Source organism: Lynx canadensis, chromosome D1, assembly GCF_007474595.2.
Source record: "Lynx canadensis isolate LIC74 chromosome D1, mLynCan4.pri.v2, whole genome shotgun sequence".
NCBI classification, from domain to species: domain Eukaryota; kingdom Metazoa; phylum Chordata; class Mammalia; order Carnivora; family Felidae; genus Lynx; species Lynx canadensis.
The window spans coordinates 39,390,564-39,407,547 of NC_044312.2; the positions used below are offsets into that span (position 1 = coordinate 39,390,564).

Consider the following 16,984-nt stretch of genomic DNA (forward strand, 5'->3'; position numbering starts at 1 on the left):
ACTATGCATGGTATCCTTGGTTTTATTCAGAATGCACACAAGGAAGGAGCTGCCTTGTTCTGGAGGAGCAGCTTTGTGTCCTCCCAAATCTTCTTCGTAATAGCAATGGTAATGTTACAGGACCTTTAAGCCCTCTGAGGAAAGAACTTTAAAAAAAAATTTTCTAAACATCTATTTATTTTTGAGAGACAGAGCGAGACAGAGCATGAGTGGGGGAGGTGCAGAGAGACAGGGAGACACAGAATCCAAAGCTGACTCCAGGCTCTGACCTGTCAGAACAGAGCCCGACGTGGGGCTAGAACTCACAGACCACGAGATCATGACCTGAGCCGAAGTTGGACGCTTGACTGACTGGGCCACCCAGGCACCCCTGAGGAAAGAACTTTTTTAAAACCTTAGTTTTGGTCTTGCTGTGGGGTGGATGGAGGGAGGTACTTATTTCATTAAGCACTGGCCTGTTCCTGTGCTTGACAGGGGTTGGTGGGTAGATAGCCAGCTCTCGTCCGTTGGTTTGGATAGCTGACGTGTCTTCCTGACGCTGGCTTTCCTGGCAGGATTATGTTCCCATCACTCGCTGGTAGCTGGCCTGACAATACTCTATTGGCCACCTTCCCGTGCTCGTCTCACTTTTCCACCCCACTCGCGGTGTTTGCCTTCACTTTCCAAATAAACCCTTGCACTGGAATCTATGTCTCAGGATGTGCTTCTGTGGAAAGCTAAGAACTAACATAGGTCACCTTGTCTTTCAGGGACAGGTTTCAGGCACCTGGCACAAATGCCCTTACGTCTCCAAGGCAGGCATCGGGAACAAGGAATCAAAGTGAAGGCATTAGTCAGGTGCTCCAGATTGGCGTGACTGTCACAGAGCACCAAGCAGGGGACTTGAAAGACTGTGCTTCGAAGAGCACTGCCTACCTTTGATTTCTTCCTCTGTGTTTGATGCTGCCTAGCCTTGTTCTGTTCTCTAAATTGCCGTCACGTTCCAGCCTTGCCTCCCTGAGATGGTGCCACATCATCTTAGTAGAACATCAAGTCCACCCAAGCTCTTGAGTTAATGCTTACAGACAGCCCCTTGGTTTCTTTTCTAGAGCTAACCACCTATTACTTCATCTGCCCGGCATCCCTGTCCCTTCTCCTAGGACCAGTCACATAATCCCCTATTCCAACCACCTACCTCCGTGGGACCTGCCAGGTATCACTCTTCCCGAAGTCTTCCCAGACTCCCTCCCACCTCAGGAAGAGCACCTGTGTTTTACTATGGTGACACTTAAGCCATCTTCTAGCTGCTTATTAGTGGGAGAGCTTGAGCTGTGTCCCTGGAGTTTGAAGGGGTAAAGAAGCTGACATCTAACTTTCCTGGAAAATTCCAAAGTGAGAGGTGGCTGGTGGGAGGGGCCCATTCCCCAGGGTTTGGGTGGGACACAGGAGCAGGCTTTCCCCTGGGCCAAGTGGACTTCTCAGACGGTTATTTGATGGGAGTCCCCTTTGATGGAGTCCTTTGATGGGAGTCCCAGCCCAAAGGCACTGCTCACTCAGCTGGGGGAAATGACAGAATAAAGAGTCTACCGTTTACCATTTGAATGGGGGGGGGAGGGGGAGGTCAGTTACACGTAGTCAACCAATTACTGCATATCTAGCACCGAGAGCAAGGTGGTGGGACATCCATACAGGGGTCTCCGAAAACCCCACGCGCGGGAAAAGGAAACCCTTTCACCGAGGCCAGAAAAGTTACGTAACTCGCCCGGGATTCCATAGCTAGGAAGTGACACAGCTGTGCTAAGATCCCGATTCCACGGGATGGGGGTTAATGGGTGACCCGTCTGGGGTGACTAGGAGAGATTTCACAGTAGGAATGAAAACGGGTGAGCGAGAGATCAAGATTTCCTGTAAAGTAGGCAGAGAACAAAATGCGTGGATAATCTCCCTTACGACAGCTTCAAAACCTACTTATTATTCCTTTGATTCTCTGATCCTGGCAGAAGAGTGTCCTGCTTTGAAGGTTTTCTTTGGAAAACCAAGCCCCCCCCCCCCCCGCCCCACACTGTTTTAAGAACCGTAAGGAAACAAAACGTCCAGCAAGTCCGAAGTGGGGTCAGTGAGGGGGCTTGGAGAAACCCTAATGACATCTATGGCATCGCTCGCCTGTGTCCCCAGCACTGCGGGACTGGGATCCACCGCAGGGCTGACGCTCTGACGGAAACAGGTGGAAGGCACCCGAGTCTCTGCACGGGGAGCAGCCTGGGGCCGGCAGACCCAGCTTGACCGCCTGCCGCGTCCCCCCGCCCCGACCCCCCCACCCCCCGCCGCGGGCGTCTTCCGCCCGCCCGCCTGCTCCCTCGGCCGTAGCTAGGCTGAGGCGGGATGGAGGGGCGAGTGTGACTTAGGAAAAGCCCTGCGAACCGGGCGGAGTTTCGCTCCCGGCGTGGGAGCGGGCGGAGTGCGCGCGGCGGGGAAAGAGGCTCGGAAGCCGGGCGGAGTTGCATTCCCGGCGTGGGAGCGGGCGCGGTGGGGGGGGGGGGGGCGCCGGCAAGCCAGCGGGCGAACGCGCGCCGGGGAGAGCGCCGTGGAAGCCCCGCGGAGTTGCGTTCCCGCAGAGGCGGCCGGCCAGGCGGAGCGGGCGCGCGTCACCGCAGCCGGAGCCGGAGCGGAAGCCCGAGCCCGAGCCCGAGCCGCCCGAGAGGCGGAGGCGCCCGCGCGCTCGCGGCCGGGTGGGCGCAGCGCCGGCGAAGTGCGGCCGGCGGCCCCGCGCGCTCCCCTCCGGGCGGGCGCGGGCGCGGCGCTGGGGCTGCTGCGGGATGGGCCCGCGCGGGGTGCTGCTCTGCCTGCTCCCCCTGGTGCGAGCCGCCGAGCGCCCCGAGGGCCGGGCCGACGAGCCGGGCCTGGAGGCGGCCCTGGCCGTGCCCAACGCCTCGCACTTCTTCTGGAGCAACTACACCTTCTCCGACTGGCAGAACTTTGTGGGCCGGAGGCGCTACGGGGCCGAGTCCCAGAACCCCACGGTGAAAGCCCTGCTCATCGTGGCTTACTCCTTCATCATCGTCTTCTCGCTCTTCGGCAACGTGCTGGTCTGTCATGTCATCTTCAAGAACCAGCGGATGCACTCGGCCACCAGCCTCTTCATCGTCAACCTGGCGGTCGCCGACATCATGATCACGCTGCTCAACACGCCCTTCACCTTGGTGAGGCCCCTGCTCCCGCCCGCCCGCCCGCCGTGGCGGGCTCGGCTCTCCTTCCCCCCCCCCCCAAGCCCTCCGCTCCCCTCCCGCCCCGCTGCCCCAGCCCCTCTCTTCCTCCGCGCTTCCTGGGTCCCGCTGGCTGGCTGCGCCTTTCCAGCTCCTTCCCCCTCTGCCCTCTCAGCTCCCCTCTCAACTCTCTCCACTTCGTAGACTTTCTGTCCCTCTCCGTTTTCTTTGTGTCTTCATCTTTTTCCCTCCCTGTGACTGTCGTTCTGTCTGTTCCTCCATCTGGGTCTCTACCCTCCCTTTTCCCTCCCTTGCTTCCGTCCTTCTTCCTTTTCTCGTTCTCTTCCCCTCTCGGTCTCTGTCTCATCACCTTCTGCAGCTGGGGGCCATGGGGTCAATGATTGGAGTGTCTGAGCTCAGCCGGGAGCAAATGACCATTTCCTACTTAATGGCAGTGCACGTGGGCCTATTTGATCGTCAAGCAGTAAATCGAAGCTTCTGGAAACGTTGGCAGAGATTGTTAGGTCACCCCCCACCCCCGAAATCCAGTGCATTAAATGCTCTCCCACACCCCCACCCTAGGAGACTGCTTTGTGCCACAGCCGATATGTCAGTTGCTAATTGTTAATGGAAACTTCAGTGCGTTTTCCTAGACAACTTATTTAAATTGTGTTTCTCTTTTGTGGTTTGACAGTGAGGCTGTGTAGGCAGTGTGTGTTGGGGAAGACATGGGAATGAGGTGGGCTTGGGGCCCAGGAATAGGCCGGGGGTACGTGCCCATCGTGGCAGATGTGGCTCCCGTCCCCAAGCCTTGGCTGCTCAGCGTTAGTGGTGTCATTTCTGCCCCTCTGTGACTTGGGAGCCTGGTGCTCATGGGTGGTTTGGGACCGTGAGGGCGATGACTGAGCAATCTACTGACAGTTACCCCTTATGTTTCTGCAGCATGAGTGTTACATTTTTTCACCTTATGGAATAACCTTACCGTTATTTGAGTTACTACCAAAACAGTGTCTGTTCGTACCTTGCTCTCTGTCTCTCTCTCTCTCTCACACATATACACACACGCAACCAGAAATAATAGACAAGCCAGAAGAGGGTGAACTCCCACAAATCCATCCACCTGCATGCACGTCCTTCTAAACCTCACATTTTAAAACTACGTTCTACCTTTGTCCTCACAAGAATATTACATTTTGCAGATGAGGAAACTAAGGCACACAGAGGTTCAATGCCTTGTCCAGGGTCACTTAGCTAGTAATTGGCCGAGCCACGATGAGAATTACTTTCCTGACTCAAGTCAGAGGTCTGTCCACTAAGCCACCTAGCGCTGGGGGTGGTGGGTGAGGAGGGCTTCTTGGACCATGCTAAGCTTCCACTATTCTGAAACATGGATTTTTCCTGCTCTCCTGCCAGTTTATATTCTCTAGCCAAGGCCAAAAGGGCTTTCAAATACCAGGCCCCACCCTGCCAAGGTAACTGCCTCTTACCTTGAAGCATGAGATTGTGTATCTCTGGCTCTCCTTGGTTGCCCCTGCCCCCTTGGTTTCTATCCTGACCATCTGCAATGCTAGGGTTGGGCTGGGATACCCAGGATGAGAACTGGCCCCGGGTCATGGCCCCTGTGCTACTGCTCAGAGCAGTATGCACAGAAGAGGCTGGGGGATGGGAGAGAGAAACCATGAACCCCACGCTAGGCTGTGGCTGGGGCCTGACAAGTCCAGCCTTGGATGATCTCCTGCAAGAGAGGAGGATCAGGGTCCTGAGAACCCAGCACTCCTCTAAGATAATCCAAAGCAGCCTGGCCTTGAACCTGACCCGTGTAACTGCCCCAATCTGAATTCCTGTCAGAGCTTACAAGGTGCTGGCAAGCAGGGAGAATGAAAGGGTTGAGGGGGAGGATCTCCTAAGCCCTACTCACATTCCTACTTAATGGCAGTGCACGTGGGCCTATTTGATAGTCAAGCAGTAAATCGAAGCTTCTGGAAATGTTAGCAGAAATCATTAGGTCACCCCCCACCCACGAAATCCAGTCCATTCAATGCCCCCCCCCCCCAGGACGCTGCTTTGTGCCACAGCTGGTGTATCAATTGCTAATTGACTAGGTAAGGCATCCTGCCTTCCAGCTAGTTGGTGACAGTATTCTTGCAACCTGGTTTCCTTTTCTGTTCACTTTACACACGACAGCGAGCATGAAGCCCAGCCCTGGTCATTGAGAGAAGAGCAAACAGGTACTTACAATTCCCATGGCAGAGGCACGCCTGGAGTGCTGTGGAGCCTGGAGGAGAGAATCATTTATTCTGTCCTGCCAGGGTCAAATGAGAGAGTCAAAGGAGACTGTGCAAAGAACGTGACATTTCAAAGGGCCTGGAAGAGCAGGAATTTCCCAGGTCAAGATGAACGCTCAATGCAGACAGAGGGACCTGGAGAACAAAGGGCTTCAGAGTTCATGGTGTGTTGAGGGAATGTTGAGAGGCTTGATGTAGCTGCAGCAACGAGGCAGGAAGCATGGTGGGAGGAACGGAGAGGAACAGGGGGTGGGGGGTGGGGACAAGTGCAGGTGGGCCAGAGAGGAAGGCTGGGGCCAGCTTGTGAATGGGCCTGGAGACTCCTAAGGCATCTGGCTCTGTCCTGAGGGCCAGGATGATTCTAAGCAGGAGGGTGACAGTCATCTGATTTTTGGTTAAGAAAAATCCCATCAGCAGAGTGAAGGCTGAATGACAAGTGGACAAGACCGGAGGGCAAGGGTAGCAGCTGGGAGGCTGTAAAGGTCCAAGTGAGAGACGAGGGCCACGACTTTGGGATGAGAGGGGCACCGGTTGACTTTGCAACGTACTGGATGTGGGAGGAACTAAGGATTTCTAGCTCTATAATGTTCCCGGACTGCTCAGAAGCCCCGTGTGGCTGCCACCTGCCAGCCTCACAGAGAATGAAGCTGCTGTCCTAGCGACACGATCCGTGTCTCTCAACTCTCACCCTCCAGCCAAACCATCCCACTCCTCTTTCCTCAAATAGGTCCTGGGATTTCTGACTCAGTGCCAAGCCCTTTGTTCTTACTGCCACAAGTACAAATGCCACGTATTCTTAAAGCTCGTCTCCGATGCCTCATGTGTCATAACGAGGGTAGTGGAGGGCGTATTTACTAGTGTTCTAGGCCCTGCTGCACCTACTTTACACGCGTCATCTCTCCTCTGATTTTCCTAACAACCATGTGAAGACCATTAGCCGCATTTTACAGATGGGGGCAGTGGTGCTTGTGGAGCCCAAGGGCCTTGCCCCGGGTGACTCTGCTGGCCACCACTACATGATCTTTCTGTCGGACTGACTTGCTCTAGATCTTTCTCTATCATTTTTCCCCTCTACCTCAGCCCGCTCCGTTCCCACCCTGCGGCCCCGAAGCCCTCTGTCTGGGCCTTCTGTGGGCACTGAATACTATCTTTCTTGCATCCGGAGGTGCCTGGGTCCTCTACCCAGACCGGGAAGCTCCTTGTTCAGAATCGGTGCTTGATGTTTCTTGGGCGTGGGCATCACTCACAGGAGCTGCCCAGGCACTGATTGAGTGGGCAAGTAGCCATGGATTATGTGGGCCTGCTCCGAGGGCCTCACGCTGTCCTGCAGCTTGCCATTCTCCCGCTCTGCCCCACCCCCACCCCTCTAGGCCCCTCAGTCCCCTTCCCAGATGACGTTGTAAGGCCTGCTTAGTCAACATTAGAGAGCACAGCCTACACGCTATGTTGTGATTTTTCACGTGGGTCTCCCCCATTAGTCTGAACTCATGTGGACTGAGAATGGATTTTATTATTACCATAAAAATAGCTACTATTTATTTCTAAGAATATCTCTCTACCAATCTGCCAGACGTTGTGTTCCACCCTTTATAGATTTTTAAAACCTTAATCCATGTAATAAGCCTACAAGGTAGAAGTTTTTAAGCCCCCCCCTTTTTTTTTTTTTTTTACAAATGAGGAAACTGAGGTTCAGAGAGATTATACACACCTTGCCCAAGGTCATATAGCTTCAAACTGTTAGAGGTGGGAAGTCCAACTGCAAGGCCCACGTATTCCCACGCCCTCCTGGCACCTAACAAGGCTTGGCCCCGGCGGTATGATCAGGTTTTGTTGAATCGAATGATTGGAAATGAGTCATGCTGGAGAAAGTCACGTGTGATGCACAATTTAGTAGTGTAGAATGGAAGAAGAGAGGAGCCGGAAGATGCCTCTCAAGGGATGCTCCTCAGAGGCCACGGATGGGGGTAGGGGTGTCAGGGTCAAGGCCCTGTTTGTCTTCTGACCTCTGTGGGCTGGTTTCCAGGTCCGCTTTGTGAACAGCACATGGGTGTTCGGGAAAGGCATGTGCCACGTCAGCCGCTTTGCCCAGTACTGCTCTCTGCATGTCTCAGCACTGACGTTGACGGCCATTGCTGTGGACCGCCACCAGGTGAGGGCACCTACCCCCAACACCCGGTCCTTCCCCCTCTGGCTTTGCTTTCCAGGGAGCTGCAGGGGCCCTCGAGACAGTATTTTAGCACAGTTTTCAATAAGTGTATCTGTCTTCTTATTGACTAATATGAGCACTTAGATGAGGCGCTTTAAAACGTTTGTGCTAAGTGCCACAAAAAGTTATTCCCAGTTTGTTGGTCTAACAAAGGCTCATCGCTTATATTTTGTGTCTCAGAAATTAACGAGCTTGTTTGGGGGTGGGGGAGAAAAGCCAACCCGAAAATCACAGTTGAAAAGAGATTGGCACATCGTTGCAGGTCAGAGACGAGGGGGATGGAGCCCCCGGGGCCCAAGTTGTTGAGGAAGAAAACAAGCTAGGGTGCCATGTGGCAGGAGCAGGCAGCCACTGCCCTGCCCCACCAGAGGCACATGGTGGGTATGGTAAAGGAAATCAAAGAGGACTCTGTCCTGGAAGAGGATGGCTCCCTGCCAAGCACCTTGCATGTGCTAACTCAGTAAATCCATGGTGTATACGAGGTCTATGCCGAATCAAGGAATGGAAGCTCAGAAGAGTGCATGGGTAGCCCTCCTGAGATCACATGCCTGGTGAATGATGAGGCCAGGATTAGCACTGAGGTCTGTCTGGCTTCATACCTCTGCCCTGATCATGAGGCCGCCCTACTCTGAGAAGGCTCAAGGTGGCCAATATTATAAGGGCCAGCAGGACAGAGAGAGGAAGAATTTATTCTGAGTAGCTGCAAGAGGTGCAAAGGAGAGGAGGCCTCAAAGATGCAGACTCAAAGGTGCAGCTCAGTAGGAGAAAGAATTTTCTAGCAGAACGAAGCTGCCGGGGTGGGGGTGGGGGGGGCGGGTAGTGAGTTTCATTTCCCCAGCCATTTTTAAGCAAGGTCTGGATGACACTTGATAGGGATGTTTTAGAGGGCGTTCGTTATCTGGTAGGGAATTGGATTTGGCAAACTTTGAGATCTCTTTAGCCCCGAAATTTCATCATTTTGGCATTTATATTGCAGATACTCTGGGCAAAGTCTGAAAAGGCTGCATGCTAATGTTTTCTGCCTTTTCTTAACCTTCTCCCCTAATTCAACAAGAGGACTCTGGATTACTTCCACCTGGCCGATGCTTACCCCCACTTAACACAGCCTCACCGACAGTTGCCCCTTGGGCCAAAGGTGGGTCTGAGGAACAAGGGGGTTAAGTCTTGCCAACACTGATCACGTTGCTGTGACATAAACCCCAACATGGGGCCTTTTCCCAAAGCAGTGAAATCTTTGAGCGATGTCTGGGGCCTCTGACCCAGGCTTTCACTGTCTTCAGCAACCCGAACAACGAGGGAGTCTGAGGGGCAAATATGGCAAAATCCAGAAGGGGGCTGTGCTGAGCAGCTTCTAAAGCCTAGTCGCTTCCTCTCATCAAATCTTGAAAGAACCTGGAGACAAAATTTGGGAGGACACAGCCAGAATGTCCACTGTGTCCTGGGATGACATCCTTAGGTGATGGCAGCTCTTGAGGACCTCTCTCCCTGACCCTGGATTCACCTGTCTCAGAATGCCTTTTTCAAGAAATAATGATCCTAATCTTAACATGAGGATGCCGTTGAGTTCCCAAATCTTTATTTAAACCTTTCAGCAGAATGGATTGTCCAACTGTAGTAATTCCAAAATGCCTTTCAGCTCAAAGCCTGTAACACAGGCTTTACTATAAGCGGTGGGAAAGCTGGACCCCACAATTTAGAAATAGCTTTTGTAAACAGTGTTGCAAACCCCCACATAAATGTCAGTGCAACTTCCCATGACAAATAGAGACTCCTCTCCAGGCTTGTCACCCCAGATCCTCTCAGAGCCCTCCATAACCCAAGGGGTCTAGAATCATGGCGGAATGAGATCGGATCCCAAGGTGGAGGCTGATTGTGGCTTGTTCCTCTGCTGGCCTTGTGGGTGTCATGCGAGCAGACCTCCTGCTTCACCCCTTCCCCATCCCCTCACTGCACTCTGGTTCTGCTACATATGACCTGTAAGAGGCATCTGAGCCACCTGGAGTCTCTGAGTCCAGACGATACCTTCTTTTTGCTTCTGGGGGTGGACCGTGGGGTGGTGCAGCTCAGGGGCTTAACACTGAATGAAGGGGTGCTTGTTTATAAATAGGACCTACCTGCCTTAGTGTGGCACGTGAGCTCCGTCATTGAGATTTGATCTGCTTCCAGACTTCTTCAGCCAGTGATGCACAGTTTGCTTGTTTTCCAGGTCATTATGCATCCATTAAAACCCCGGATCTCGATCACAAAAGGTGTCATCTATGTCACGGTCATCTGGACCATGGCTACGTTCTTTTCACTCCCACACGCCATCTGCCAGAAATTATTTACCTTCAAGTACAGGTGAGTTGGCTAGTCGGGAGCAGCTTGGGGACTCAGAGGGCCCTGACAGAGGGAAGTCTGAGCCCCCTCTGAGTCTGAGTGACCGGTATCTGCTGCACCCAGCACTTCTGCCTCCCATTCTCTTGCTTCCAAATCTGGGTCCTATCTGTGGCATTTGTTCTGCTTTTCCTCACCTTTTCTTCTCAGCAACTTTAGCTCCCTCCTTATTCTCCACCCAGCCTGTCTGCGAGGTCAGGGCAGGAGCCAACAGCTTCTTTCGCTGGGGACAGGTACTCACACAGACTGAGAATCAAAGTCACCCAGGCCTTGTTTAAAATGGCAACATTTACATTCTCTCGCACAACGTATAAATAAAGCACGCATGTGTCTGTGTGTCTGAGGCAGGATGTTCTATCTCCTACCTCCCATTCAGGTTTCTTTGTCCTGTGCTGTCGCAGAACAAGAATTTCCTGGTGTCCCTAGCACCTGACCTACTGTCTCCATATAACAGCCCCTCAATACATAATTACTGAATGGATGAACGAATGAGCAAGCTAGAGTGATTTTCATCAGTTCGTACTTGTTTTAGAGGAGGTTCCTTAGAAATAGACCGTGAGATACAGATCGTGCTTAGGATTTTTTAAGGAAGTGCTCCCGGGAGTGATGGATAAGGGAGTGAGCAGGCAGGATAGCAAGAGACCAAGGGAGGGTGCAATGTTGGCATTGGAGGGATGTCAGGAGGAGCTACAGGCAGCAGCACAGGGGGCTCTAAGAGCAAAGATAACACAGAGTTTGTTCAGCCTTGAGGCCAGGATGCTGGGCTGTCATATTCTGGGCTCCCTGCAGAAATGGAAAACTCCCAGGCACCTCTGGGTCTTCCCTGCAGAAATCGAAAACTCCCAGCCACCTCTGGGTCTTCCCTGCAGAAATCGAAAACTCCCAGCCACCTCTGGGTCTTAGTGGATCTGTAGGAAATGATTTTAGTGGTCCTACGGTAGTGCTAGGTCCCTGCAATATCACAGGTGCCAGCTGCTTCTTGTGGCTTGCCCGGGAGCTAGCATCCTGGCGCTCCAGACCAGTAGCCACGTGTGTCCTGCAATAACTATGTGCTGCTCTGCCTGAAACATACACTTCAAAACACACATTCCTATGACATAAGCAGGGTCAGGAGAACAAGCTCTGAAGGCTGATTACAACTACATTTGACCCCGAGCGACGCTAGTTTGGACTGTGTGGGTCCACTTCTGTGTGGATTTTTTTCGATTGATATGGTACAGTACCATAAGTGTATTTTCTCTTCCTTATGATTTTAATAGCATTTTCTTTTCCTTAGCTTACTTTCTTGTAAGAACACAGTGTATCATACACCAACAGAATGTGTATTAATCAACTGTTCATGTTATCGATGTGACTTCCAGTCAATAGTAGGCTATTAGTAGTTAGATTTGGGGGTAGTCAAAAGTCATGCATGGGTTTTCAACGGCACAGGGGTCGGTGCCCCTAACCTCCATGTTGCTCAAGGGTCGACTGTAATTTACAAAGGCTTCTCCCTCCCCAAATTCTACGGTATCGGAACGAATCGCATACCCAAATCTCCTAGCACTCAGACCCCCATCTGCCTTCACATATGGGGAGCTATTTTTTTTTTCTGCTAACGAAAGCAAAGAGAATTCTGTTTCTTTCAGTAGTGATGGCCATCAGCACATATAACAAGTGTACAAGTGACATAATGCGCTGAAGAAACAGCCATTTTGAGTTGCTGCCTAGACATTTTAACAGTATGACAACCCTTGTTCACACCCACAGTCTGGGCATTTAGATTGGGACTCAAGGTTAGGATTCCACCACAAGTTCCTGCCTTGCTTTTCCTGGTCACCATTTTGTTTTTTTTAACATGTATTTTTGAGAGAGCACAAGCGGGGGAGGGGCAGAGAGAGAGAGGGAGACACAGAATCGGAAGCGGGCTCCAGGCTCCAAGCTGTCAGCACAGAGCCCGACTTGGTGTTTGAACTCACAGAGATCATGACCTGAGCCAAAGTCGGACACCTAACTGACTGAGCCACCCAGGTGCCCCCAGGTCACGTTTTAAAATGACCACTCAGGGGCGCCTGGGTGGCGCAGTCGGTTAAGCGTCCGACTTCAGCCAGGTCACGATCTCGCGGTCCGTGAGTTGGAGCCCCGCGTCAGGCTCTGGGCTGATGGCTCAGAGCCTGGAGCCTGTTTCCGATTCTGTGTCTCCCTCTCTCTTTGCCCCTCCCCCGTTCATGCTCTGTCTCTCTCTGTCCCATAAATAAATAAATAAATAAATAAATAAATAAATAAATAAAATAAAATAAAATGACCACTCAGAGGGGCACCTGGGTGGCTCAGTCAGTTGAGCATCCAACTCTTGATTTTGGCTCAGGTCATGATCCCAGTTCTGCGTCGGGCTCTGCACTGAGTGTGGAGCCTGCTTAAGATTTTCTCTCTCTCTCTCTCTCTCTCTCTCTCTCTCTCTCCCCTGTCCCTCTCCCCTGCTCACACTTTCTCTCTCTCTCTCAAAAAATAAACTAACCACTCCGGGTTGAGGCTGTGAAAAATTGGTGACTGTGCCTCAACCACCCTATAAGTAATGGGTGCTTATAACCCTGCTCTCTATCTCCTGCTTGCTCATGACCTGGGACAGAGGACTGCCCTTCCCCTCAGCTCCTGGCGTCTCCATGCTGGGATTTGTAAGTAATATATCTGGTGACTTTACTTCCTTTGTGTGAGTGTATTCAAACTGCGCCTTCAATCAAAATGGCCCTAAGGTTTTCACTTCCCCAAAGTGGGAGCTTGGACACCAAGGGTGATACTGGCCAGCCCTGTGTGGGTGATTTGTGCCCCCTCTTTCAGGGGGTCATAGTCTGCCTAGTCTCAACACATCAGCTCTAGGGTTTCTTCAAGGAGGACTGGGTACATTCCATGGAAAATAGATACTTGTTACACGTATGGCTGAAGGTGTGTTCGTTCGGGCTTTGCCGCTCACATTCCGAAGATCCATCATTTCTTTGCCCCATTCCTTAGTTCCCCTCTGGAATGGAGGAATTCCAACGTTTCCTGAGCACATTGTGCTCTCAGGATGAGTTAGTTCTAAGACTAGGAATGCCAGTGTTGTATTCATTCATTGAACAGATATTTACTGGGTCTCTGTTACAGGCTAGGAATTATATAAGTTTAAGACAACACAGAGAGAGCAGGTGTTTTCCTTGTCTCTATAAAACCCCCAATCTAGTGGGAGAGCCAGAATCTTGGGACGAGGCCTTTCCACACTAATGGCACACCCTTCCTCTCTCTTCCTCTCTCTCTGCCTCCCTCTGTCTTTATCTCTGTTTCTCTGTCGCCCTCTCTCCCCTGTCACCAGCGAGGACGTTGTCCGCTCCCTGTGCCTGCCAGACTTCCCTGAGCCAGCTGACCTCTTCTGGAAGTATCTGGACTTGGCCACCTTCATCCTGCTTTATATCCTACCCCTCCTCATCATCTCCGTGGCCTATGCCCGCGTGGCCAAGAAGCTGTGGATGTGCAACACGATCGGCGATGTGACCACGGAGCAGTACCTGGCCCTGCGGCGGAAGAAGAAGAAGACCATGAAGATGCTGATGTTGGTGGTGGTCCTCTTTGCCCTCTGCTGGTTCCCCCTCAACTGCTATGTCCTCCTCCTGTCCAGCAAGGTCATCCACACCAACAACGCCCTCTACTTCGCCTTCCACTGGTTTGCCATGAGCAGCACTTGCTACAACCCCTTCATCTACTGCTGGCTCAACGAGAACTTCAGGGTCGAGCTGAAGGCATTACTGAGCATGTGCCAAAGGCTGCCCAAGCCCCAGGAGGAAAGGCCACCCTCCCCAGTCCCTTCCTTCAGGGTGGCTTGGACAGAGAAGAGCAGTGGCCGGAGGGCTCCGCTAGCCAACAACCTCCTGCCCTCCTCCCAACTACAGTCTGGGAAGACAGACCTGTCTTCTGTGGAGCCCATCGTGGCAGTGAGTTAGGGGAGAGTGAGAAGAGGCAGGGGGCGAGCTCTCTCTCCAACTGAGGCTGGGAAAGGGCCTGAGGACAGAGACTGGAAAAGAAGCCTGTCCTCTCACCCATGGCCCTCACAGTGCTAAAAACAAGGTCCTACAGAAGCCATGGGAGTCTTCATTTCCCAGGAAGCTCTGTCTAGCCTTCTACCCCATTTGGTGTGAAAACTAAAAGGCAACACCCAATTAGACATGTGTTTGTGAATTCCTGTCCAAGAAATGCTGCAAAGCATATCACCTGGGTTCCCTGAGCCAGAGAACCCAGGGAAGCTGCAGCCCACATGAGGGCTGAGTCAGCTGCCTGACAATACTCCCTACCATGGAACATCCGCAAAGGACACCTGAGTCATACTTGGGGTGTGGCTGACCCAGATGCACAGAACTCTGCTTGAAAAAGGTTCATGCCAGCAAAAGGTGAGTGAGCCAGAGATGCCACGTTTTTTTCGCCTCACTTCCCAAAGTCCTGGGCCAGGATGAATCACAGCCGTGTGGTGGCTGGCTTGGGTACATGACAAGACAGGGCCAATTCAGTCCCTGAAAGCAAAGAGAAATTACTGCGTTCTCTTAAAGAATTATTACTATAAAACTTTGGAAAATTTAGAAAAGCACAAAGAAGAAAACAAAAATCACCCCGTTCTCCCACCAACTGTGATGAGTTTTGTTAACGTGCTGTGGATTCACTTGCAACTTTTTTCCTTTGTGTGTCTGTGCGCATGCGTGTGTGCATGTGTGTGCATGCACTTTTCATTCCGTTCTGAATTACACTTTTCCCTGTAGAGATAAGCAAGAAACAGGGCATAGCAGGGAACTTCTGAGCCCCTCTCCCAGGAACAGTGTCCACGGGAAGAGTTGGAAGAAGAGGTGGGAGAGGAACACAAGGAGAAGGCTGTCAAAGCCAACAGACTGCCATCATCCTGTACCCAGTGGTGGGAAAGACCCAGATGAAGTACCTCTTCTCAGATGGCGGCCATCGTGATGAGCCAGGGAACAAAACTCATCCAAGGAGGCATAATTCCTTCTCCTTTGCACTCACATAGAACAAGAGGTGGTAAAAACACTGCCCTGCTTTTACAGGAGACGATGGAGCAGTCTTTCCAACATGCCAGAAATAATTGTACTTAGACACTTCATCCCTGCAAGCTGTCTAGACAGGCCACTTCTCTGTGTTGTCTAAATAATAAGGCTTCTTCACGCCAGTTCCCTGAAGACAACTCACTTGTCAACATCACCCTAGTGGCTCACGTGTCACTTACAGAAACCTACGACATTGTGATGGTCTTTAAGGACTCAACATGCCAGAGAAATATCATTCCAGAGACTGTTTTCATCATCGTTCATCTGGTCTTGAGAGACTCACTAGGTCACCCGGAAGACAAAGGCAGAATAGTGCTTAATTCACCCACCCTAAGCAATTGCCATTCTCACACTGGTTTTAGGTTCCTTTCTAACACCAGATAGACTTGAAAGCAAACATGGATATGCAGCTGAGTAGAAAACTGAGGTTTGGGGAGAAGGGCTTTATCCAAGGTTTACTTAGATCTCTTGGCTGTTAATTGAAATTGAACTCGGTCTTATCATCTACTTTCCTATAATGAGACATGGGGGTCCATTATACTAGTCTATTTATGAGAATGTATGAAATGTTTGACTTCCATGGGACAGAGAGGCTTCTAAGCCCGTATGGATCCCAAGATGGATTTTTCAGGCCAAATGGCTCCCATGCCTGTGCCTCCTGTCTCTGTGGTGTCCAGAAGTAGCTAATCGTTTCATCCTAATGCTGCCATGGAAATTCTTTGAACTAGAAAGAGAATAGGTAGCAAGACTACAGATAGTTGGTCCTGCTCTGGAATCATGGGGAGAGCTTTGCTTTGCTCCTCTCTGAGGGAATCTAGAAATACTGCCGGGGCACCTGGGTGGCTCAGTCAGTTAAGCGTCTGACTTCGGCTCAGGTCATGATCTCACAGTTCGTGGGTTCGAGCCCCGCGTTGGGCTCTGTGCTGCCAGCTCAGAGCCTGGAGCCTGCTTCGGATTCTGTGTCTCCCTCTCTCTCTCTGCCCCCCCCCCCCCCCGCTCACACTCTGTCTCTCTCTGTCTCTCAAAAATAAATAAATGTAAAAAAAATTTTTAGAAATACTGCCAAGTCAGAGAAGGCCCTTCCCTGGAGGAAGACTCACAGATGGCCCATAGGTCCGGGTCTCCCGTCAGTACCTTGTCTTCCCCATTCCCCTTGTTCCCTGTGTGCCTCAGAGCAAACAGCGATTTGTATTTGTGAATGTGAAATTTGTAGGACTTGAGCCTTTCCAGTGTGCCGTAACGAGTACTTTATTGTAATTGCTCCGCTCTCAATAAAATATATTTGGGGTGCATGGACTATGTTTCTTGGACTTCTGATTAAACTACAGCTGGTAACCTTTAAAATGGGGATCTGTGCAAATTACGAAGAGAGCGTCAAGATCATCTGCCCACATCCCTGCATTTCACAACTGAGGAAGTGCCACCATGCTTTGGCTAGGGTAAATAGCCAGCTGAAAACCTCTCATCTTGGTCTAGAGCTTCTTCCAGTGAGCTGGCAGCCACGTCGCCTCTTTTGTGATTGTGAATCTGTGCTGAGAACTTAGGACTCCACCTGTGAGTCCTTGGTGATTTGGGAAGAGGCAAAGCTGCCACTGGAGACTGGGGATCGGTCCCCCCACTCGCACTGTGCCGTGGGTGCCGCATTTTTGTGTTTACCAGGATTTCTGCCCCATTGGTTCCGGGGTTCCCCCGTCCTCCAGATAAGCTGGGTAGGAAGCTTTGTGGCATACATAAATACTCTGATGCCATCAAGAGGCCAGGAAATCGGTTTCACATAATTTCACAGAAGGTTGTATATAGGGGTAATTTACCGAGCCTAGGGGAAGATTTGAAAGAACAATGAAAGGCGTAGGAGAAAGAGAAGGGAAGTAAAATTTGCTG

At 51.6% G+C, this 16,984-nt stretch overlaps 1 protein-coding gene across 2 annotated transcripts; it reads left to right on the forward strand.

The window, feature by feature from the left end:
• The first annotated feature begins 2,795 nt into the window (after positions 1-2,795).
• GPR83 (G protein-coupled receptor 83) lies at positions 2,796-15,966 on the forward strand. Of its 2 annotated transcripts, XM_030333309.1 has the most exons (4): positions 2,796-3,179; positions 7,491-7,616; positions 9,880-10,013; positions 13,375-15,966. In XM_030333309.1, the coding sequence occupies exons 1-4, from the start codon at positions 2,796-2,798 to the stop codon at positions 13,997-13,999; spliced, it is 1,269 nt and encodes a 422-aa protein (XP_030189169.1). In that variant the 3' UTR covers positions 14,000-15,966. The 2 variants fall into 2 exon arrangements, with proteins under 2 accessions (XP_030189169.1, XP_030189170.1); XM_030333310.1 differs by lacking the exon at positions 7,491-7,616.
• The last annotated feature ends 1,018 nt before the right edge of the window (positions 15,967-16,984 follow it).

Coding starts and splice junctions, on each gene's coding strand:
- GPR83 (XM_030333309.1), top strand. CDS start 2,796: ATGGGCCCGCGCGGGGTGCTGCTCTGCCTGCTCCCCCTGGTGCGAGCC. Junction 3,180..7,490: donor TCAACACGCCCTTCACCTTG/GTGAGGCCCCTG, acceptor GCTGGTTTCCAG/GTCCGCTTTGTGAACAGCAC. Junction 7,617..9,879: donor TTGCTGTGGACCGCCACCAG/GTGAGGGCACCT, acceptor CTTGTTTTCCAG/GTCATTATGCATCCATTAAA.